At 38.6% G+C, this 24,210-nt stretch overlaps 1 protein-coding gene and 2 long non-coding RNA genes across 5 annotated transcripts in view; 2 read left to right on the forward strand and 1 right to left on the reverse strand.

Moving 5' to 3' along the window:
- The window catches only part of LOC144005505 (uncharacterized), a 25,971-nt gene extending 14,298 nt beyond the window's left edge, over window positions 1-11,673 (forward strand). The window contains exon 4 of the long non-coding RNA XR_013279587.1: window positions 11,314-11,673. This is a non-coding gene — a long non-coding RNA (uncharacterized LOC144005505). The remainder of the gene's footprint in view (window positions 1-11,313) is intronic.
- On the reverse strand, window positions 8,536-22,187 carry LOC144005504 (alpha-1,6-mannosylglycoprotein 6-beta-N-acetylglucosaminyltransferase B-like). Of its 2 annotated transcripts, XM_077503752.1 has the most exons (18): window positions 21,814-22,187; window positions 21,538-21,600; window positions 21,198-21,316; window positions 20,976-21,102; window positions 20,764-20,888; window positions 16,920-16,984; window positions 16,628-16,801; window positions 16,020-16,187; window positions 15,104-15,273; window positions 14,889-15,020; window positions 13,991-14,124; window positions 12,786-12,910; window positions 11,528-11,683; window positions 11,286-11,432; window positions 11,116-11,232; window positions 10,971-11,045; window positions 9,793-9,953; window positions 8,537-9,714 (listed from the first exon to the last, which is right to left on the reverse strand). In XM_077503752.1, the coding sequence occupies exons 2-18, from the start codon at window positions 21,561-21,563 to the stop codon at window positions 9,510-9,512; spliced, it is 2,226 nt and encodes a 741-aa protein (XP_077359878.1). In that variant the 5' UTR covers window positions 21,564-21,600; window positions 21,814-22,187; the 3' UTR covers window positions 8,537-9,509. The 2 variants fall into 2 exon arrangements, with proteins under 2 accessions (XP_077359879.1, XP_077359878.1); XM_077503753.1 differs by lacking the exon at window positions 14,889-15,020 and having other exon boundaries at window positions 8,536-9,714.
- On the forward strand, window positions 13,261-22,616 carry LOC144005506 (uncharacterized). 2 transcript variants are annotated; one of them, XR_013279588.1, is made up of 5 exons: window positions 13,261-13,796; window positions 15,089-15,261; window positions 16,073-16,208; window positions 20,961-21,108; window positions 21,210-22,616. It is a non-coding gene; the product is annotated as an uncharacterized LOC144005506 (long non-coding RNA). The 2 variants fall into 2 exon arrangements; XR_013279589.1 differs by having other exon boundaries at window positions 21,213-22,616.
- The last annotated feature ends 1,594 nt before the right edge of the window (window positions 22,617-24,210 follow it).

A 24,210-nucleotide genomic window follows, 5' to 3' on the forward strand; every position in this document is an offset into this window, starting at 1 on the left:
TGTTTTGAACAGGAATTATTACACGCTAAAAAATGCTGGGTTGTTTGCCTAACTCACTTGGTGGGTAACTGTGGATTTTGAGCAGATTGTGTTTTACCCAAGGTTGGGCCAGCAAATTAGGTTGAAGATTAGATTTTGGCTAGCTAAAAAGCTGAAGTTTGTCACCATTTTGGACTATTCAGTTTTTGTGTCCTAATGGCGAGTGAGGTTCAGAAACCCCGCCAATTTCTTTTTTCTAACTTGGGGAACAAATTAACTAATTCAATTCCATCCTGGCTAAATTGGATCTTTGACGTTTATAACCGTCAATGGCAGTGAATGAGTTCAACATCTAAGTCAAGGTATCACTTTATATACGTTGGGTGACATTTTTGTCTGGTGGGGTGCCACAACATGTTTCTAATGTTAAGTATGTGCCTTGGCTCAATAAAGGTAGTGGAAACACTGGTCGAGAAGTAATAAAACAGATGTTTTCTCATTATTACTTGATGACAAAATATCATCAAGAAGCGCGTTATAGTTTCATTGCTATGAATGGACGCTCCTTCAATCTTCTCATTTGATTCCAAATCCCCAAATTGCCTTCAAGTGACGCAAGCTGAAAGCAAGATGGACATAGCGCGGCTTCTATTGCTGTCATTACCCCAGGTGATGCCCGCCACTCTTGCCTAATCCGCACTGACAGGGTTTTCATCATCCTGGGTCGGCGGGAATGATGGAGGACTGTTGGGAATCGGGACAAGTCGAGGGAGGGGACTGGGGGACTCTTCTTCTCGCTCCCCAGTGGCGGCGCACGCCTTGCGGCCTCAGCCGGGGCCACCAAGGCCTCCTTTGTGCCGGTTTATCACCAAGTGGCGAGTGATGGTGCCTCAGAATCCTGCTCCCCAGGGAGGGAACAGCTTTAGCTAGGACGGGGTTGGAATGTTCCCAGGTGAGAATGCATGAGAATGGAAGAGGAAAGAAAAGAAAGAAGGCGGTGTGGCAGCGTCTGTAGCGGGCTCACAGGTGCAACCCGGGAGGAATGCACTTTTTGTAGTGTAGAAAAGCTATAAAAACTAGAAAGTGGATTTTTTTTTTTCCTTGAAATTGCTTGTGAGTGCTAAAGAGGTGAAAAGGTGGTTAAAATGTAAAAATGCAGTGTTGAATTTAAGACTGGGAATAAATGCAGAATTTAAATGATAGAGGTATCTCTTGAATTGAATTGTGAATTTTGATTGTGGTATTTTTGGGAATGTGATATAGGTACTAGAATGCCCCAAATGAAGTTGTCAATTGAGAGATGCGGAAGGACGAGATAAACATGCAAAAGACTGTGGGACTTGTCGGAATCCCCCACATCATCGGTCAATTTCTTCAAATTTAACAATTAGCTGATGTCATCGAATCACCATGGCTGTGATGATGTCATCTCTTCGCTCAGTTTGGCACTGTTAGACACATGACTTTTTTTTTCTTCACCCCGCTGATGAGCAGACGACATTGCAACCACATCCTTATCGCCGTTGATCTCCCCTTCCGCTCTTTCTCGAACCTTCTCCCATGCCCTCCTCATCCTCGACGCACCTGTGCGTTCAATAGCGGCTCCCTCATATCTGTCTACAGAGATACCAGCATCACAAACGTCTCTCATGCACGCACACACACATTCCTTGACTTTTCAGCTGCCTGCGCACCTGGGCTGGCGGCTGTCATCGCCGTGGTAACCGGCCTACAGCTGCCCGTGTCACTATCATCCGCCCCATCTTCTTCTCCAGTTATGATTGGCAGCGAGAAACAAACGACAGCGAATTGTATGGCGAGAGTAATATGAAATATTACAGTGAATCCCGGCTTATTTGCGAGTCACAAATTCACTTGCAGTGTTAAAAGAAGTCAGATTTTAACTCTGTCCTTCTTCTGAAGTGTGCTTATCATTTGTTAGCTTAATTAGAAATGCTAACCTGAACCTTGCAAGTTCATGAATTTTCCTAGCAACATCAATACAATGTCATGTCAATATCATGTTTATTTACTAATTGACGACGTTAAAACGCTAATTAATTTTGTTGCCATTGTTTAATAGGGCGGCAGTTACCGGCGTTAGCGGCTAGTAGCCTGCAGCTAGCTTCTAGCAGCTATCAGCCTAGTAGGCTATAGGCTAGCAACAATTAATTTTCAAAGGCAGTTTAATAAACAAAAATGACAACACATTTTGATGCTGATAGGTCATATTTGTTCCTTACCTAAGCAAAAATATATTTTATCTGAATATAATAGCTAGCTCGATAGCTGTAGCCCTCTTGTTATCCTCTGTCGTTTAGGTAGCTAATGGTCTCAGTTACATTTGAGTAAAACAGTCATTTCTATAAATGTCATAGGATCTTTTTAAAAATATATATTATAACTAACACCACAGATTCCTGGTTGAGAAACACTGACACAGAACTAATTCAGTAACGCCAATAGTCAAACTATTTTTCCTTAAAAATATATAATAGCAGCTTAATTTTCCCATTGCGAATGGGTGTGTTTTCTTCTTGCATTCATCTCCAATTTAAATCTTCCCGTTTTGACTCACAACAACTACCCAGAAGGCATTAAAGTCAAAATCAAACACGCACTGCCTTCCCTGTGGTGGACCACCTTCCTCGTAACAACTTTTCCCTTCAGTTTGTCATGCGACTCTGACGGACTTTTTACAGCATGTCAAAGTGACATCGTTGTTAATCACTCCGCTAATGAAATATGCTCAGTCGTCGTGCGTGTATAATAAAATCCACATGAAGAAAAAAAAGCGCATGACCACCCAGATTAAAACATGGGCCTGTGTTATTCCATCTTAATACCACAAAAAAGGCTTCATTCTTTAGTTTTTAAAAGGTCAGGATCAGCCGTGGTTTGGGGTGAGACGGGGGGGGGGGGGGGGGGCAAGACTTTTAAAGACCCCCTGCATAGAGGGCTTTCATGACATCAGAGGAAGTGGCAGCGCTTAACGCCAACCACCCTGCTCGCCTGTTCCATCCCATGACTCTGACTGAAAGCAGAAATGCCGTTTCGTAGCTTTTAACGCGCCCGCGCACGCTAGCCGTGTGTGGCGCAGGCACCTCGCGGCATATGTGCAGGCGTGTCTGCAGCGCTCTTAAGTAGAGAGGACATCAAAAGGTGGGCTGCTGCCCCCACACACACACATACTACCCTGCTGCACAGCCTATTGCCACTCCTCACTATAAATCCCACCCCAAGAGGAGCCATTTATGGGACAATAACTGCGGATTTATGGGCCTCCAGAAAATGAAGGCTGTTTCGAGGTGTGGGATGAAAGATGGCAAAAGATTTTGTGGGAGGCAAGTTGCACTGCGTTTACTCATGATGGCGTCCTCCATCTTTGAGAACAGCAGTCGGCAAAGTAAAGAGCCACACACCGCCTGGTGAGGATTTTCAAGAGTTTTGTCATATTTTTGACAGTCAAAATGAAAAATTTACGGAAGTGTGTTGCATTCACTTGGAAAAAAAAACCTCCTGTTTTTCTGACTAATTTTTTTAGGGAGCTTTGTTTTTTTTTTGTTTTTTTTTTAGTATTAGGTGTATCTTATCGTATAGTAGTAGGTGTTTTTTGGAATTTTTTTCTGTTTTTTTTTTTTTTTAAATAATGTTTTTGCCCCTGTTTTTCTGAGTATTTTTTTTTCTGTTTTTCAGATTTTTTTTTTATGACAGAAAAAAATATTCAGTAAAACAGACTAAAAATATTCAGAAAAACAGAAAAAAATACTCCAAAAAAAACAAAGCTCCCAAAAAAATGAGTCAGGAAAACAGGAGTTTTTTTTTTTTTTTCTTCTTCAAGTGAATGCAATACGCTTCCGTAGAAAAATAATTCAAATGTTTGCTTTAGTTAGCCTACTAGCATAACCGGCTCATCATATTAAGTCATTGTTAGCAAATCATTAAAAAAAAAAAAAAAAAAAAAATGTAATTGTATTTTTTTATTTTTTATTTTTTTTTTATTTTTTTTTTTTACCAAAACTGTACAAATATTACTTGGGCAATTTAACTATTCAGGTACGAGTTCATCTCATTGAATAATTGGTTAATTGATTTAATGTAAATTTCAATCAAAATAATAAAATAGATTTTTAATTACAAATACAACTTAAAAATGAGAATACATTCTTCTATTACATAAATGAATGCCACAAACTGAAAAAGACAGAAGTACAATTGACAAGGCATTAGATTAGATTAGATTAGATTAGATTAGATTTGAATCTAATCCATTATATTAGTATCTAATCTAATTTTAAAAAGCATGTCATGACATTCATATCATATACAGTAGCATAAAATAGAATAAAGCAATATATGGTCATTTCCAATACAGTATACAGTCAATTTAACATTTTTAGTCCATTTTACAAAATAGTCATTTCTCAAATTGCAACTAAATAAATGAGAATGACATTTTCCCATTATCATACACATTTTAAATTTTGTATAGATTTACATACATTTTGTATGGTGACACTTGGAGTGGCAATGACGCCCTCTGGTGCCATAAATGTTAACTGCAGGGCCAATCAGCCTGAGCCGTCACCAAGACACATACACATTTGAAATAAGTGACAAACAAAAATGTAACAATTTTGTTTGTTTTTTAACAAAAAATTTATTTAGGGTACTCGAGTGCGCAAGAACCGATCCCAGCTGACTTTGGCCACCCTGGACTGTTCTGGAAGTTCTTTTGGCCTTCATGTTCTCACTCATTCATGTATGATTGATTGTCATTAGCCGTCTGTAATAGCAAGTATCAATTAAGCTGGCCTTTGTGCCTTCTTCCAAAGGCGCTGTAGCCAAGCCAAGCGTTTGCTGTCGGCGTTTTACTGGCTTCCAGTGAGGAGCTTTTTAGTTGTTCATTACAACCTTGGCACGCCAATAACACGTTTTAATAAAAGCAGCTGCATGGGATTAAAACGCTCTCTTCCCCCGCCATCTCCTTTTAGGAAGTGTATTGACGAACAGAGAGTGATGCAGATTTTGTCCTCGTCAGCATTTCTCTTTTGTGTGCGTACTGTTTCAGTCGTTTATCAGCATGACTCAATAGATATCAACAAAATGCACGTATAAACAGGTAGTATGTTTTTCTTGGCTGTGTGACTTTGCCACCACATTTTAGTTCTTCAAGGTTAACTCATTTGCTCCCAATAACATGTAAATACGTTTTTGTTTTTTAAAGTGTCCCAAAGACGTATTTATACGTTTTGTTTTGTTTTTTTGTTTTTTTAAATGCTAGAGCAGGGGTGGCGAGATCCGGTCCTCGAGGGCCGCATTCCTGCTGGTTTTGGATATTTCCCTTCTTCAACACAGCTGATTCATGATCAGCTCATCAGCAAGCTCTGCAGAATCCTGATAACGAGCCTGTTAATTGGAATCAGCTGCACTTCGAGTAGGGAAATCTAGAAAACCTGCAGGACTCCGGCCGTCGAGGACCGCAGTTTGCCACCCCTGTGCTAGAGCATACTGAAGGCTTTGATGCAGCCTCTCAACTGCAAAGAACGGTTGCAGAAATGGTAGTTATTACACAAACGGCCAGCAGGTGGCAGCAGAGCAAAGGAGATCAACCATGTAGAGAAAAAAGCTCAATTACTTACAATTTTAAATAGATTTGTGAAAACTGATGAAACTTGGCTCTCTTCTAATGCTAATTGCTGCAAAACGGAAACAGAAACATTTTTTTTTTTCCTGATGAAAGAAGAGACTTTAATCTTTCTTTTGGTAGGTCCCATGCTTTTATAGCAATTGAACACAATATTCTGTGGGCCTTGCAAAATCAGTCAAAATTCAGCAAAACAGCCGGGAGCGAACGGGACTACTTCTGTGAAAATGGCTGGGAGTGAATGAGTTAAGAAAAAGCCCTTCAAGACTTCCTGTCCCGTATGTAAATTGTGCAATACTGAACCTGTAGCGGAGCATTCCACGCTGTCTGTCAGCATGTGACCCCAGTTCGTGTTTCCTTTTCGGGTTGCTCCATCAATCATCTCTTATTTTCACACCGTCTAATGGTTATTTCAACACGGACGAGCTGGTACGCAGCTGCCTCTTGAACAGATCATTCATAAATAAAATTTAAAAAAAATAATAATAATTTAAAAGTTCACATGTATGTAAAAACCATAGTTTGCCCACCACTGCCATAAAACACTTAACCTCGAAAGTCAGTTTTATTTTGTCTTAGTTTAAACACAAGTCGTCTTTCATCATCGTTGGGCGGCTCATACAATTAAACAGAATTCACATGTGAAAGAGCCAAACGAATTGACCACAATCCACCAAAGTCATCAGAACTGTTGTTTACACGGGCCCTTTCAAGCCCAGTGATGACATCATCATTTTGCAGCGCGGCCCCATCCCGCTGCGACAATATATTCCGGTCGCACGGAGCGCATCGGAGTGAGAAAAGTTCTCCCCTTTTGCCAATAAACGTCGGCCAGCGTGTCAATTCCGAGAAAAGTCTCCCATCCGTTCCAGTTTGAAATAGCAACGTTTGTTGACGCTGCTTTGGCGAACGCAGCTGCGGCATGTTGAGCCAGCACCAATCACTTACAAGGTTTATTATGGCCTGGATCTTGGACCTTATCTTTTGTTTCTTTCATGAGCATTGAACGATGACAGAATAAGGCCGGGCATACTTCTGACGCTTCGAAATTGGTATAAACCGGGGGTGGGGGTGTGCAAACTTTTGTGTTCAAAATTAATTTCAAAACAGACAGATGGACCAAGCTGTTTGTACACTCTTAAAACAGTCACTCGTTTGAACTCATGTTGGGTTATTTTTAACATAACAGGTTTAAAGTTTTGAGTTTTTAACCTTAAAATTGCTCAAAATTGCTCAATTGTTCAAAATAACTTTTTTTTTTTTTTTAATCCCATATTGCTTCCTCTTTTTATGCATTTTGGGTTATATTTAATTTCTTTCTTTATTTATTTTATTATTATTATTATTATTTTACCATTTCACCCAACATTTGTTGGATTAAATGGTAAAAAAATACAAATAAAATTAAATCATAAAACTGATGGGTTAAAAAAATGGGTGATAATATGGGTAAATTATAAATAAATATGGGTAAAATTGCTGGGTTTAAAAAAAAAGAAGATAATTTTAAGCCATATTAGGTTGTTTTTAACCTATGTTATGAATAACCCAGCATTTTTAAAGTTGAAAGGTTTTTTTTTCTAAAAAATTTTCACTTAAAATTCACTATTTCAAACCCATATTGGGTTATTTTTAACCCAGCCATTTTAAGTTATTTTTTTTATTTTTTTTATTTTATTTTATTTTATTTTTTTTACACTTAAAAGTTTTGTGATTTAAATATTTTTTTCCCCTGAAAAGTGTTGGGTTAAAAATAAATATTTTCAACCCATATTGGGAATTCTTTTTTTTTTTTTAACCCATATTGTTTTTTGTTTTTTTGGGGGTTTTTTTTGTTTTGTTTTTTTAAACTCAGCAGTTTTAAGCATGTAGATGAGATTGAAAAATAGTTCTGCTATGTAAAATAGTCCATTTTAAAATACTGCAATACATTTCCATGTTTGGCTATATCATTGATAATTTACCAGGATTAATAATTACGTAACCAATTATATAATCAAATGCATTTTAAAAAATGTTCAAAATGTTTTTATTTTACATTTTTTACATTAATTAAATCAACTTAACAAGATAACTGAATTTTTTTTTAAACTAGAAAAATAAACAAAAATATATTTCAACTAACCAATATTGAAAATCAAGCTCCTAATTTAATACAACAAATTTTGCAAGGCTTTAGATCATGAACTTTTGGACCAGATCAAAGAACGACAGACTATATGTGCCCCCACCCTCGCCATATTTTTCCTGCCCCGGGTGTAAACCTAAAACTGAGCTATTTAAAAGTATAATTTCTCATCATGTCATTCAAGTGAACATTAATCCTGCCTTTAACTGACAGAATATGTGTTGGAAAGACAAACAGTGATGGCCGGGCCTTCGCTAGTGGGGGCTTGGAATTTAAACAAAGCCAAGACAGTTGGGAAGTGGCGGTTTATATGACAATATAATCACGGTCATATGGCAGTGACCACCCAAAGGCACCCAGAGGTTATTCGTGATTCACTGCGATAATGAGCCTCATCACTTAGACTGTCACACTATCTCCTAAGAGGCCCGGGCCCATCATTTACAGCCCACCAGGAATCAAGGAACCATGCAAATGTGACCCGTATCATCCATCCCTTGTTGTGCGGGATCCAGAACCCAAAAAGAGGGGTTCGACTTTCACCGTAATTAAGAGACAGTGAAATAGAGACAAGGGGAAAACATGGAATAGATGAACCCGCCATCCTTCCAACGTCACGTACGAGCAGGTGATTTCCGGAGCTGAAAAAATTGTTGGCTTATCATCTTCACTGCACTGCAAATACTCGGCTTAAAAGAAGGGCTGAACAATTTCGCATTTTACCATTTTTTTTTTTTTTTACAAAACATTCAGTACATTAACCTGTATTACAATAAGAACATAATAAAACAAAGGCAAATGAACCAGAGATTAATAGAAAATAATTTGTTTTTCTACTTACTACCTAATTTATAACATGGCAAAATTCTACCAAACAAGCATGGCATAAACATAAATCAGTAAATCATAAGATTACAATAACAATGCAAAAAAATCTGTGGCTCAAATATTCATGTTTTCGGAAACAATTACATGTAAACATGTGGGCTGAACTTCTTTAGCAATGAACATAGACACTATATAAATAAATAAATAAATAAAGTAATAAATTCTACTGGCCAACAGAAGTGAAGCAGAAAAAAAAAATTGCCATTTTAATTTGTTCCATGACAGTTTTGATGTGCACACGTTGGCCACTAGGTTCAGTATAATACAAATATCCTCCTGACTACCAGGAAAAAAAAAAAAAAGTCCAATCATGTTTATTTTGATATTCCCCAATCTTTGTGAAGTAACTGGAATACTGCAAAATACATTTTTGAAAAAAAAAGTTTTTATTTTTAAGCTATGTGTCCACTACAGAGGACATTTTTAAAAACTTAAATGCTAGGCTCAAATACAGTTAAAATAATTCAAACAATACTTTAATGTGTTCTTAAGAGTCTTATAGAACACATGCTAACAACATTTAAAGCCTAAATTTGTTCAATAAAAGTGTTATACATTTTCTTTTATGATGCAACCAAAGGTAGCAAAGCCCCACCCCTACAATTTTGGTATCATTGGAAAGCTCTGAATGTCCTCTATAGAGCACAAATGGAGTTAATTGTATGCACTGGGTGGGAGATATTCACGTTTAAAAAGGTCCACTACAGAGGACAAATTTGAATTGCTGGTAGTCAGGAGGTTATGCAGACAAAAAAAGATGAGTTTCACAACTACTGTAAGTGACTATATACTGCAAAAATATTGGTCGTCTTTCTCGACGGGTAAAGATGTAAATATAATGTAAAAAAAAAATTGTAAAACATTGTCCTACAAGTCCAAATTGGAAGGACTGAGTGCAATCTGTCCAGGTTGGTAAATTCTGCACGGACACAGACGCCGGTGAGAAGGGTCCGAACCGGCGCAGCTGAACAGCAGCGGCTCCTGCTGGAGGCCACAGTGTCGACCCCACGGGGTGTAGGCGGGGAAGATGTGGTTGACTTCCTGTGTCATGCTGGAACAACCAATCGCAAGCCTGCCAAATAGAGTGATAGAGAAAAATGACGGGTAGTCAAGAAGTCAACAAATATGCAGCTCATAACAAAAACATCACCTTGCAAACACATCCGGGTTGTTGAGGCGATGAAACTGAGACGGTTCACACACCAACGAGGCGCGTGCACACACGCTTACACACGACTGACTGAGGGGACCCATGTGTACCCTTAGCGCACTTTCTGGCGGCCACGTGCTGACTGATGGAGTGCAGAAATTCTGGAGGGACGAAGTTCATAAAAAAAATCACGTCGGGTTATTAATGATATCACCTTACTTGCTGAAAATTGTACTCGAATGAATGCAGGAAATTATTGAATTTATGAGAAATTGACTTCGTTGTTTATTGCGTAAAGCCTTACCAGCAGTATAATGGCTAAGGTGGCTAAATTGTTAGCTATGATAGTTTCTTGGCTGGTTATTTAACGCAAATTATCAATGATAAACATAAAGAATTTGACTGGTCATTTCACTGTTCATATGTGGTCATCAAGTAAATTGATCACCTCTCTTAAAATATTAATTGATTAAAAAAAAAACACAACATCAAGCCGATAACATTTCATTTTAAGCAATTCTCCATCATTAACTCATTTGCTCCCAAAAACGTATAAATACGTTATATTTTAAATGTTTTAAATTATCCAAAGACGTATTTATTCGTTTTTGTTTTGTTTTTTATGCTAGAGCATGCTTTGATGCAGCCTCTGAACTGCAGAGAACGGTTGAAGCAATGGTAGTTATTACAAAAACGGTCAGGAGGTGGCAGCAGAGTATAAGAGATCAACCAGGGCCATTTTTGAAACAGGCTGATTTCCCCACAGTTCTAAATAGATTTGTGAATAATGATGAAACTTAGCTATATTCTAATGCTAATTGCTGTAAAACAGAAACAAACAGAAATATACTTTTTTTTTTTTACCTGATAAAAGAAGAGACTCTAATCTTTCTTTTGGTAGGTTACATGTTTTCAAACCAAAATAACACGATATTCTGTGGACCTTGCAAAATGAGTCAAAATCCAGTAAAACAGCCGGGAGCAAAGAGGAAAAGCGAAAATGGCTGGGAATCAATGAGTTAATAAGTCATGCTAGCAATGTAACTGCCTTAAAAATAAAAGTACATATGTTTTTGTTGTCAAACGGCAATGCTTATGAAACATAAATAGTATTTGTTACTTCCTACTACTGTGTATTGATTCTACGGTATCTAAAATATAGCTATAGGAGTATTTACCTGCTGTGTGATATAATGATGAACCCGTTCCAACATTCCCTCACAAGAGAACTCTCGAGGAGTTAGAGGCTTCACCTGCAAAAGTACAACACTCCCTTAGAGACTCACCTCTTGGTTACACATCAATGAAAACATTTAGTGTTACCTCCGTGCGTAGAATTTCTTTGACTGCTTCCCGTACTTGCGTCTTGTTGGTCACATCCACTGTCCACACGTGAGGCCTGCCAATGAATTGTTCCGCGTACGGGTGCTGGGAGGAGATCTGTGATCTAAAGTTAATTCCTGTTCACAGGGACGATTGACTCAAACGTGTACCTTTCTCGTTGTTGGTTTTCCTTTGTAGAAGTCGTTATTGTGCGAGGAGTGAGGCGGGTTGAGCCGCGGCTGCAGGAAGACGCAACCCAGGGCGATGGCCTCGATGGCCGCTGGACCCTCATAGGGGAAACCGAGACCTACAAACACCTGATAGGGGGCAAGTATTGGCCTGTTTTACTGCCGCTTCTCACCCTAAGAGGATAAGCGATATGGAAAAAGGATGGATAGTGTGACGGTCTGACCTTGGCTCTGCGAAGGAGTCTCAGAAAGTGTTCCTGAGAGAGCAGGCCGTGGTTCTTTACAAAGCTGGGTAAGGTGGAGACGTGCCCGGGAGGCTGGTAAACTGTTGCGTGAGTCTCCAGCTCTTCACTGATCACTTTTACATATTCTGAAAGCCCCTAAAATATTCACAAATTGGGGGGAGGGGTGGAGCAAAAGATGGCATGATTTTCAGTACATCTTGAAGGGAAAAATACATTATGTACTTCTGTAACAAAGGTAAAAAATGAGGGGTGTCAAAATTAGTGCGTTAATTTAAAGTTCCTTTAACCCCACTAATTTTTTTTTAAACTAGTGATTAATGACCGCCCCTTACTTGGAAAGCCTGCACTGGGGGAATTCAAGTCACAACGCAGCAGATACGTCCACGTCAAAATTTAGCAGTAATAAATTCAATAATGTATTGTATTTTACAATTTTAAAAATGTGCAGAATTTCACAAGTTACTTCATGGTAAAGATTAGATAGCTCTTAATATGAAAAGAAAAATGCACTGATGTAATTATGCCATCTAGTGGCAGAAAAAATGAGCTAAACACAAATCAATATCACACTCGTTTTTTTACAGTACTGTGCATTTTTTAAATTTTAAATAAATTTTATGATTTATTATGAAATTACTATATAAATAACTAAAAGATGCAGCCATATTTCTATTAGCTTAATATTTATTTCCACTTTTATGTTAAGAAATTGGAATTTTTTGAAATTTGCGATTAATCGTGAGTTACCTATTGAAGTCATGCGATTAAAGGGATACTTTAGTTATTTAGTCGTCAAATATTAATATTTTGCCTATAATAAATTTGATATTTTCATTATTTTTCATGTACAATTAGTACCTTTAAAAACACATTTTGCAACTTGCTGTCGATTGAAAATGACATCACAAGGGCTCAGGTAACCAATCACAGCTCAGCTTGTGAATGTCACATAACCAAACCTAGAAAACAGGTCTCAAATTAATTATAGACAAAATATTATTTTTTATTGCTATAATGGGCTAAATAAGTGAAGTATCCCTTTATCCAGCCATCCATTTTCTGACCGCTTATTCCTCACAAGGGTCGCAGGGGGTGCTGTAGCCTATCTCAGCTGGCTTTGGGCAGTAAGCGGGGTACACCCTGGACAATCGCAGGGCAAGTATCCCTTTAATTACGACTAAACATTTTAATCCCCCGACACCCGAAAATAATATAGATTATAACTTGTTTACATTACCTGCCACATGTACTCTTGTTTGCCGTAAATGACGGCAATCTTCTCCTTCCTGTTGAGGTCCGACTCTTCTGCTCTCACTGCATCCTCACTTACAAAGCCCAGGAAGGAATTATCAGGTGTATGCGCTACATACAAAATGGACATCATTCTGATGAAATGAAATGTCTCGTAAGTCATTTTCACGTGATCAACCATTTAACTCATTCACTCCCAGCCATTTTCATTTTCTATTGCTATAAAAACATGGAATCTACCAAAAGAAAAATGTGTCTCTTCTTTCATATCAGGAGAAAAAAAAAAAAAAAAAGTACGGTATATCTTTTTATCTGTTTTTATGTTTTGTAGCAATTAGCATTAGAATTAGCTAAATTTCCTCATTATTCACAAACCTGTTGAAAATACTGGGAAAAAGAGCTTGTTGCAACATGGACCTGGTTGATCTCATACTTTTTGCTGCCACCTACTGGCCTTTTTTTTTTTTTTTTTGTAATAACTACCATCGCTTTAAGCGACCACTTCAGGTCAGAAACTGCATCAAAGCCTTCATACAAAAACTCTAGCAAACAAAAATCTAAAAAACGTATAAATACGTTTTTGGGAGTGAATGAGTTAATAAAAACAGCTGATAGTGGAAATAAGAACTCTCCACAAATATGAAGTCCACCTCGGACTGTTTGGATAAGCAGCTGCCTTGCCCGCCTCCCTCCGACACACTGAGCGAGGTGTGAGGGATGAGTATTTATCTAAGAGATGCAGGAATGTGCCAGCATCGGTGTAAGTGTCATTCTCGTTTCAAATTCCCACAACGGATTCAAACACAGAACCTCTCGATTGTGAGGCAGAAGAAGCAAATCACTTTCTTTTTCTCAGTGACCCTCAAACCTCACACCTATCGCTCACTATCGTCTCCTCCAGCAGGACAAATAAACACGTTCCAGGCTGGGGGATGACGAGCGACTCGTCTCGCTCGGCGCATCCAGCTCGTCTCCGTCCGCCGGCAGGCCGGGAAAGGTGACAGCGAGAGGTGTTGGACTCAAAGTTCTGTTTGGACTGACAGTTTATTTAGCCATGGCTATTAATTCTAATGATGAGAATACTTTAAAGTTTTTGAGGGGTCCTCATGGATGAATACAATTCAATATTTGTCATATAGGAAATACATTTGACATGCATGCACAAATGCTGATCATATAACACAAACTTACGGAACATGGTCATGTACTGACGAGGTTGGAGGCCCCAGCTACCCCACAGCGTTTGAAAGCCACGGGCGCGTGCGTAACTGCCCAAGTTAAACGCTGGTTCCGTGCCAAACGAGTCCAGGATCCTGAAACGGCACCTATAGCGCAAATTTGGAAATATAATGTTAACTCACTCAGTGCCATTGACGACTATACACGTCAAAGATCAATTTTTAACTGGGCTGGCAGTGAATGAGTTAATATTTGATAACAATTTGAAACTGCAAATTATCTCAAACACCTTCTCTACTAAAAATAATGTATTGTTGGTCATCTATTTACGTCATAGGGAATGACTCATTGAGTCATTTTCAACAGTAAGAAAGTATTTTTATTAATACAATTAATACCTTTAAAAACGAAGTTTGCCACTTGCTGTCGACTGATGATGACATCACCTGTGATGAGGAAGCAGGTAATGACCAATCGTGGCTCAGTTTGCTGCCCAAACCCAGTAAACAGGTGAACTGTGATTGGTTGTTACTCGTTACCTGTTTCCTCAGGACAGGTGATGTCATCTTAAATTGACACCAAGTGGAAAAAAGTGTTTTTAAAGGGATTAAATTCAAATTATCTGCTGAAAGTGGCTCAATAAGTCATGTACACCTTTAAGACTCTTCCACTAGCTAATCAACCTTTTTATCCACCTGTCATAAAAGATGTCTGGATTTTCTCATGAATTCCACAAGTGGATGAAAACACAATGAGAAGTGTGTTTGCGCCACCTAGTGGTGAAGTTGGTAAATTACAGCTTAATCAACTAAATTAAAAACACAACTTATAAACGATAAATGCTAACATCTACATGCTTAAGTGTAATAATATTACACTAACAGAAACGAATGTATTTATTGACTCTTACTGATAATGCTGGAAAGCCAGCCCCATGGCTCTGTGTAGGTGTGCAAGACCATGATAGTCAGTATAGATCAGATCGAACGTCAGGGGCCCCTTGATCGGACAGCTGCCTCGGCCCGGAGCGGCACCTATCAGGCTTGACCATCCACAACAATTGACTGGAATCATTCTAATCAAATCTTCTAATCGAGTAATATTTGCCAGATGTCGGTTGCCCACCTGTGGAGGTGATGCTGCGAGGTGGTGAAGGTCACATGGTGGCCCAGTATGGTCAAACAGGCGCTGAGGTCTGCCCACTGAACCAGCTCTCCAAGGGGACCACCTCTTTCCACCGTGGCTTGGAAACGTTGGCCCGCATCACCAGTCAAAGCGCCGGGGTAAAGCAGCACCTACACGTCAACACAAATACGCTCGAAAATAGGCTTAAAAACACAAAATACCCGTTTTATGGGTTTGGTCACACTATAAACACCTGGATCAAAAATAATCCAATATGGGTGAAAAAGTGAAAAGACACAACTTATTTAACCTAAAAAGTCTGATACAATTCACTCCTGCACTATCTGAAGATTCCTCTCCTCACCCTCTCTATTTATTTGGTTTTCCACTGCCCCTAGTTACATGGGTGTTCCAACCGTGGCTGGCTCGAACTATTCTGCTGCGTTAGATGTTGTGGTTCTTCAGCTTTTGAGTCATCTTCAAAATAGCCAGGCTATGTCAATGTGAGTGGGAACAGAGCAAAGCATTCTTCATTGCAAGCAGAAGCAGTTCTTCATTGCAGCAAATGTATGATAACTTACAATTATTCCTAAAGGGTTCATCATTGTGACCCATTTTATTGGGTTAAAATGATCATCCGAAAAGTCCCTTTTTGGCCCATATTGGGTTATTATTGACCCAAACTGTTTTTGGAGTGCACATTAACTTAACTTTGGCTTTAAATACAGTATAATAACAAAGCATCTGGAAACTGTACCAAGCATGTCACTTTTCCCATATAATTTGTTACATTACAAATTTGTTACATATTTGTGTAGAATTTTTAAAGGAAAAAAAATCCACTTTGAAATACTAACATAACGAAATGAAAATAATTGTGAATACTTTTGTGGATGCACTGTAAATAAGTTGTAACCTTCATCAGAGATGTGTATGTGTTGTTGCCGTGTTGCCTCATCATGAGAGCAGCCTGTCTCCAGCATTCCGACATCATTTCCACTCTGGAGCGCATGAATCTGACCGCGGGGCCACTGCTGTTGCTGAGGACTTCATAGAGTGAGCTCACGGTCGTCCGTATCGACGCCTGTGCAACAAAGTGGTGTAAGTAAGTATGCAACCGCAGCCACATATGTGCGAGTATGTAAGTCTAAATTCTTAACCTTCAAGTTTCAAGTTAATGCTTTTAAAACTGCTGGGTTACCCAAATTAAGTGGAATACCAAACGCAGCACTGGTTCACTCTATAAACAGTTTGTTAAAAAAATAACCCAGATTGGTTCAAAAATTGACCAACCTATAACAGAACTGTTCAACATGGCGACCAACTTCAGTCGTAAACCCAATCTGCTGAGTCGAAATTATGAACAGAGCCATGGGTAAAAGTAACCCCACAGCTACCCAGCAAGTGGGTTCAGAAAACAGCCCAGCATTTTCTAGTGTGAAGGGGCCACAAAAAAAAAAAAAAAAATCGAGCATGTCAATTCAAGTCCCCATGTAATTTCTAATACTGTACTTGACTGGGTACCTTCTTCGTGTAGGGCTGAGCTCTCTGATGCCAAGGTGGAGAAGAATGGTTTCGGCCAGGTTGAGGAGGGCAGAAGTTTTCTATTTGGCTGAGGTAGGCCAGTATGGAGCAGGTGGTACCATCCACTCCATAAAAGGCGTAGCACGGGTCTGACTGCCATTTGGCATGCAGGAACTTTGAGATAAACGAGCAGTCAATCAAAACGATAGGCACGCTAAAAGTTTTACTATAGGATATCAATAACGACACATTATGTGGATTGTTGTAGTGCACTATGAAAACACTTTCTCACCTCAACTTTCTCTGAACATACTGGATATGCAGGATCCACAGGTACCACACATTTATCCTTGGGCCCTAAACGGACGATAAAACATATCACTTTTTTTTTTTTTTTTTCATTATTATTGAAAAAAGCAACAGGAAGTCTTAAAGAGAATTAACCGGATGCAAAATGTTGTCTTTACAAAAAGGGAAAAAAATTACTTCAACAGTGGGTCCGTCTTGAATTGCATAATAAAATGTCCTCTCAAATAAAAATTGACATAATAACATAATAAACCATCAGCCTGTGTGTGGGTGTGTAATAGAATTTAAAAGTGGAGGCAGTGTGCGGACTTCCCGTAAGCGCCCCCCCCCCCCCCCCCCCCAGAACCTCTCACCAATGTCAAGTGTAACTAACACCTCACGCGCATACACACCTGACCCACCTGCGTCCTATCAAACATTCGCTTTTTACAATTCTGGCCCTTGCCAAGATAAACACTCCTTTGCTGTGTAAAACAACCCAGTAAAAGGAATAAGACAGGATAAGAAAAATAACGGGCACGGCCCATGAGCATAAAAACAGCAAAAGGGAGCATGGTGGAGATGAAAATGCTACCTTTGCAAATACAAACGTATGAGTGGACAAGTTTTATGAAAAGGCTCCTTAATGTGGGCAAAGTTTGTCCCAGTTTGTATGCACATTAGGGATGTAACGATTTCCAAACGTCACGATATGAAGCTCACAATATGATAATTATCACGATATTGTGGGGAGGTTGGGGATATTTAAAAAAAGTCACAATATTGTAAAAAAAAACAAAAAAAAACCTCATACTAAAGCACAATATTGTGTGTTTGTATATAACAGCATTATTATTATTATTATTATTATTATTGTTATCATTATTATTTTAATATCACAATATCACGATATTGCGCTTATCGTTACATCCCTAATGCACATAAGTACATACGGTAAATGAAATTAAAAATTCTATAACTTCTATAATAAAAACAAATCTTAATTTGTTTTTATTATATTAAAAAATTTAATCACAAAACTAGTTACCAATATAAACTAAATAATAGTTACATAACTGTATACATATGTTTAACATTATTTCAATCAGATGGTGCCTTGAGATATGACTTATGTATGACTTATAATCTATTCCTGCCCCCCCCCCCTCCCCCGCCGCCCCCCCCCCCCAAAAATGAACAAATTTTTTTCTAATGTTTTTAAACTAAGGGAAATGCTAATAGCACTCTATAAAATTGCTTATTATTTTATTAATTGTTATAAAATTTTGTGCGACTTGGACACCTGTGGGCAGTATAATACAGTCATGCTGACACAAGCGAAGAAGATTTTCACAACTGCTGTAAGTGACTCAATAAGTGGCACTAAAAAAAGTAAACTCAAATTTAGTCGTTCTTCACAGAGGATAAATGACATCCTCTTGCGTACCAGGAAAAAAAAAAATCATGTCCAATCATGTTTATTTTGATATTCCCTCATCTTTGTGAAGTAACTGGAATACTGCAAAATAAATTTTTGAAAAAAACGTTTTTTTTTGTTAAGCTATGATGTGTCCACTACAGAGGACATTTTTTTAAAACTTAAATGCTAGGCTAAAATAAAATAATAAAACAATACTTTAATGTGTTCTCAAGAATCTTATAGAAAACATGCTAACAACATTTAAAGTCTAAATTTGTTCAATAAAAAGTGTGATACACTTACTCTTCCCTAAAAAGTGCTTGCACTGAGGGAAGCCATTTTCTTTTATAATGCAAGCAAAGGTAGCAAAGCCCCACCCCTACACATTTGGTATCATTGGAAAGCTCTGAATGTCCTCTATAGAGCACAAAAGGAGTTAATTCAGTCGTATGCACTGGATGGGAGATATTTAGGTTTAAAAATGTCCACTACAGAGGACAAATTTGAATTGCTGGTAGTCGGGAGGTTACGCTTCTGAGTATTCTTATATTATCTGTCTACTATTAATCTTTTACTTTGATGACAAATGACCTCACCCGTGTGTTAAAAATCAAATGCGCAAAACTTTGCCCACCCTAGCGTGCGCTGTAACCACGTCAAGTGTGCCTGTGTGGCCCCTCTTTGATGAATAGTTCAAACAAGGAGGTGCGAGTGCACCCGCAAGGCCAACACACACATATTACGCGCCAACTATAGCGTGCGTAACCTAATTCTCACCTGACACCTCTCAGGTGGGTGGTGGGTCTGGTATTCCAAAGACTTCATTCCCCATAAGCACCTGCACTCGTTGCCCTTTGACCACAACCGCCTCCCATTCACATCCATTCTCACAGCTTGTTAATTTGGCCCTGTGGTTAACCTCTCTCGCGATTTGAAGGCTTTGAACTGAGAGTTTGGCTCACACTGCAGAGCGACCACAGAGGCGCTCGCAATTGGCCAATTAGTCGATTAGAACTGGAGCAAACCACAAATGTGGCACGAGCTGGGGTTGCATGGCGGAAAACGCAGATTAGCTAAGCAGGATCTTTTTTGTTTTTTTGTTTTTAGCAGCAAAACGTAAAAGATTTGCCTCTCACTTTTCTTGTACAGTGGGTATAAAAAAAAGTCTACACACCCCTGTTCTAAAACCAGATTTTTGTGATACAAAAAAATAAAAATAGACCCAGATAAATCATTTCAAAACTAACAACTTAATTGAATGTTTTTATCTTTTCTAGAGGGCTGGTTGCAAAAGTGTGTACAGAATAAACAATCCCATTCAAATTAATGTTAACAGGGCACCTTGCCTCTGATTAATGTTTTTCTATATAGGATTTTCTATATAGGATAGGATTTTATCAATATCAGAGGGCGGCCATTTTGCTACTTGTTGTCGAGTGAAAATGACATCATTGTGTCTCATGTTTCAGGTAACAACCAATCACAGATCAGCTTAAGAAAACTTGTGAGCTGTGATTGGTTGTTGCTTGACCAAATATGATGTCATCTTAAGTCGACAGCAAGTCGCAAAATGGCCACCCGAGATGGATAAAAACGGCTAGATTTTGCTACGTAACTCATATTCCACAAATGTAATATTAATCAGAATGTCATGTTTAGACTAATGAGGTCACATATAACATAATATTGTCAAGTAATTTCCAAGGTTGACTTTCTCTAACTCATTCACTCGCCGCCATTTTCACAGAAGCAATCCCGTTCGCTCCCGGCTATTTTACTGGATTTTGACTGATTTTGCAAGGCCCACAGACTATTGCGTTCTATTGCTATAAAAACATGGAACCTACCAAAAAGAAAGATTAAAGTCTCTTCTTTCATCAGGAAAAAAGTAGGCCTATATTTCTATCTGTTTCTGTTTTGCAGCAATTAGTATTAGAATATTGCTAATTTTTTCAACATGGCCCAGGTTTGCTTTGCTGCCACCTGCTGGCCGTTTGTGTAATAACTACCATTGCTGCAACCGTTCTTTGCAGTTGAGAGGCTGCATCAGAGCCTTCTGTATGCGCGACCATTTAAAAAAAACAAAAAAAAAACAAGAAACAAAAAAACATATAAATACGTCTTTGGGACACTTACAGCATTAAAAAAACAAAAAAAACGTATTCATACATTTTTGGGAGCAAATGAGTTAAAGACCAAAACAAATCCTGAAAATTGTCTTCTAACGCAAATGTTCTACCAGGACCAACTTTATTGTGCCATTCTAAGAGTAAACTACCATTTACAAATTACAAATTCATTTCAACTCAAAATATAGCCAAGGGATTTATAATATTGGACATAGCTGATAAAACACACCTCAAAGTCAACTATTACGCAAAAAACAATTATTGTTTGAGGGTTCCTGTGTGTTTTCTGTGAATCTTACGTGTCGGGGTTGCCTGAGGCGGACGATGATGATGATGATGATGATTGAATTGATCCAGTCTTTGGGAAACCCTCTTCAGTTCCCTCTCCACCACATGGGCCAAGCCTTGCTGGTCCTGTTGAAAGCTGTCAAACCAACATAAGATCAACAATATAATCTGTATATCTATTAAGTGTATTTATTATTTATTATTCCAGGTGTTGTATTAGTACCTCTGTAGAAGCATATGGAGAGCCTCTGAGGTCATCTTCGCATCTCGCTCTCTGCTCAGCCGCTGCACTTGAGTACTAAGAGCCTCTAAGCGAAGGGTCAGCCGACGAAATCCCAGACTTCGCTGACCTAAAAGTAACATAATAACACACATCCTGCAAAATTCTTCATGTACAGTGTCCAGCCATTATAACAATGCTTAAAATTGGCTCCTCTCTTTGTACCCTGATCCCCAGCAGGGGACCTCCCAGCAGGGTCATCTGTGGACAATTCGAGTGGCACCCAGAGGGTCTGCAGCAGCAAAGTGAAGGCAGACAGGCCAAGGCAGAGCACCAGGCAACCACTAGAGGGCGCAATAGAGGTGGTGGGATGAAACGTGCTAAGCTTTCACAGATTTCAGTGGCTTAAAACTAAATTAAGTTATTATTATTGTTATAATTATTATTATTAGAGAAGTATATTTAAAATACAGGTATATAATGTGCGGATGAAGTCCTTCAGTTATATGTGCAGCTAAATCTAATGTGAAACTGTGAGCATGAGTCTGGTGATGCTCAATCTTACCTGCGTGGTCGCAGTGCAACACGCATGACCTCCTTTTTATGCTGTTGCAGCTGTCGGACCTCACTGCCAAACACAGAATGACTCAAACTGTACAACATGCTGATTGTGCAACACCGGATATGTTGTACTATCATTTTAGATTCAGATTCAATTTGAAATATATGAAAGCCAGCATGGCCTTTTTCCGATTTTTTTAGTAGGCTGATATAATATTAAAGCCAAGTCACCACAGTGGAATGTACATTATATAGATGTCAACATGCACACGCTGCTCACCTCCTGAGAGCTTCGTACCCACTGCCAGGCTCCCATCGGGCCTGTTTGTAAAACAAACAGGCTTAAAAAAAAGAAGGAAAAGAAATGAAGTTGTGTCTGGAAGCTCCTTTTTTTTGTCTGCTTTCGCTCTCTTTATATCCTTCTCTGGCTACGTCCTTTCTCTGTCTCGCAACCCATGGGTGGGCATCCTGTGGTTGCCGTGGTAACCTGCCTCCCCTTTTTAAGGAAGACAATACCCACTGTAGCGCTGGGGCTATTCACGGACACAATGGAACCCACGCTATAGGGCGACAGAGTTTCTTTCAGGACTTCTCGACACACTCGAGCCGGTGCTGTGAAATGATAACATGGTTATAGACAGGATATAATCATCCAAATAATAAAAATAATAATAAACATGTTTACTAAATTGTTGTATAACTGTCAAACTATAATAAATAAACAAATAGATCCGCTAGCTTAATGCTAACACATAAAGGAGAATGCCATAGACTGGCTAAAGGTCGTATCCCACCGAGGGGCGAACGTTTGCTACGCTAACGAATGTTGATTTCATGTCAGGGTTCGTTCAAGGTCACAACGTTTTCTAAGTGTTCAGTTTTAATGGTTCTCTAAACAGTTTTTCTTGTCACAAGGAAATAAGACAAGAAAAAAAAAACCATTTAGAGTATGTTTAAGAAACGTTGAACGAACTTCAAATCATTTGCTAGTACTTGAATAAAACTCCAAACTTTCACTCTTTACATAATGTTTAATTATTTTATTTTCAAATGTTTTTTTAAATGGATTAATGACGAAAGATGATTTGGGATATGAATGTTTTTTAGTCTGAGAAACAAATGCTTATCTCAAGACAAAACTATACAGCAAAAAAAAATATCGCTATACCCAATTTACATATCTGCAAGCCAGAAGCAAAACCACTTGTATTGAAAACGGTTCTGCATTTTATTTTAAGAGCACCTCCATGTGATAATGTTCAATGTCATTCATTGTGTCATGCTAATGATAATAATGTTTTATTTTGTTTTGTTTTGTTTACAATATCTGCCCAAACAGGATTTTCCAGCTCACCAGCTCCACAAATCGAAACGTGTTCAAATGTACCGTATATCATCGCTACCAATGGAAGATCACTCGTAGGCCCATATGTCACACCTTCCTTACTTAGAATTAAGCAGCAGTAAGTATGCTGAACGCTGATTGGCTGAGAGCACCAACTGCTGTAAGTCAAATCAGGTGAAACAGTTGAGCTAATGAAGTAGCACCGAAGAAAATGTATTTAGAACGCAGAGTTCGGTGCTTTCTGGCTATTAAAGAGCTTTGACAAAATGCTTTCCACTTTCCAGCCAACTATTTTTTTGGTTTTTGTTTGCGCACTCCTACATGATATCACGCCATGTGTGGAAGCGGAAAGATTTGACGAGCATAAGCTCGGCCCTGAAGGCTTACTGGCTTTAGAGCCATCTGTCCTCGCGTTCCCTCACGTACGCATGCAGAGTCATGACATTGTAACACAAATGCCTCGTAATCGCCGGCAAACGCCAACGCCAATTCCGATTTTTGATCGCGACGGACTAAATTGGCATTGCTTCCCTCTCTCTCTCATGGACGTACTCGGATGCAATGCCATCTGTACAAGTCTCACTTTGATCCTGGACGGTGGAAATAAAAAGTCTACACACCCCTGTTAAAAAAGAGAGAGAGAGAGCAGGATAAAACTTCTTCCACCATTAATGTGACCTATAACCTATACAATTCCATTGAAACAAAGGGGATAGGTAAAAAGATATAAAAAAAAAAAAAAATGTGGTTGCACAAGTGTACACACCCTTTAAAACTGAAAGTCATGTTACACAGGAGTCAGCACACACCTGCCACCATTTTAAAATGCCTCTGATTAACACCAAATTAAGCTATAAAGTTCTAGTAGGTTTTCCTGACACATTCCCATTTTTTAAAATGAAGTTTTTAAATTATCTTAGTCTCGTTCTTCTGTTCACCATGCATACCACCACCTGTGCTCACCATTTCAGATTTTTATCACACTGGACAGTTTTGTGTATATATTCTTTTATTTGTATTTATTTTTCATTGTTAACTCTTTTACTGCCACGCGTTATCAAAGAAAAATTTTGATATGACAGAGGCTTTGATCATTGACGAAAAAGAGATACAATGCTTCCATCTCCTGGCCATAGTTTAGAGTGTTTCAGATTCCACAACCCATTGACCAGGCAGCGCTGCACTTAGACGCACTGAGAAAAAAAAAAAAAAAAAAAAATTGTTGACGTTATTTAACGTTTATGGCAATATACGTGGTGATTTTACTGATCGTTATTAAACGTTTTTGGCAGTCAAAGAGTTAACACACACACACACACACAAAAAAAAACT

The sequence above is a fragment of the Festucalex cinctus genome, chromosome 17 (genome assembly GCF_051991245.1).
Source record: "Festucalex cinctus isolate MCC-2025b chromosome 17, RoL_Fcin_1.0, whole genome shotgun sequence".
Taxonomy (NCBI): Eukaryota; Metazoa; Chordata; class Actinopteri; order Syngnathiformes; family Syngnathidae; genus Festucalex; species Festucalex cinctus.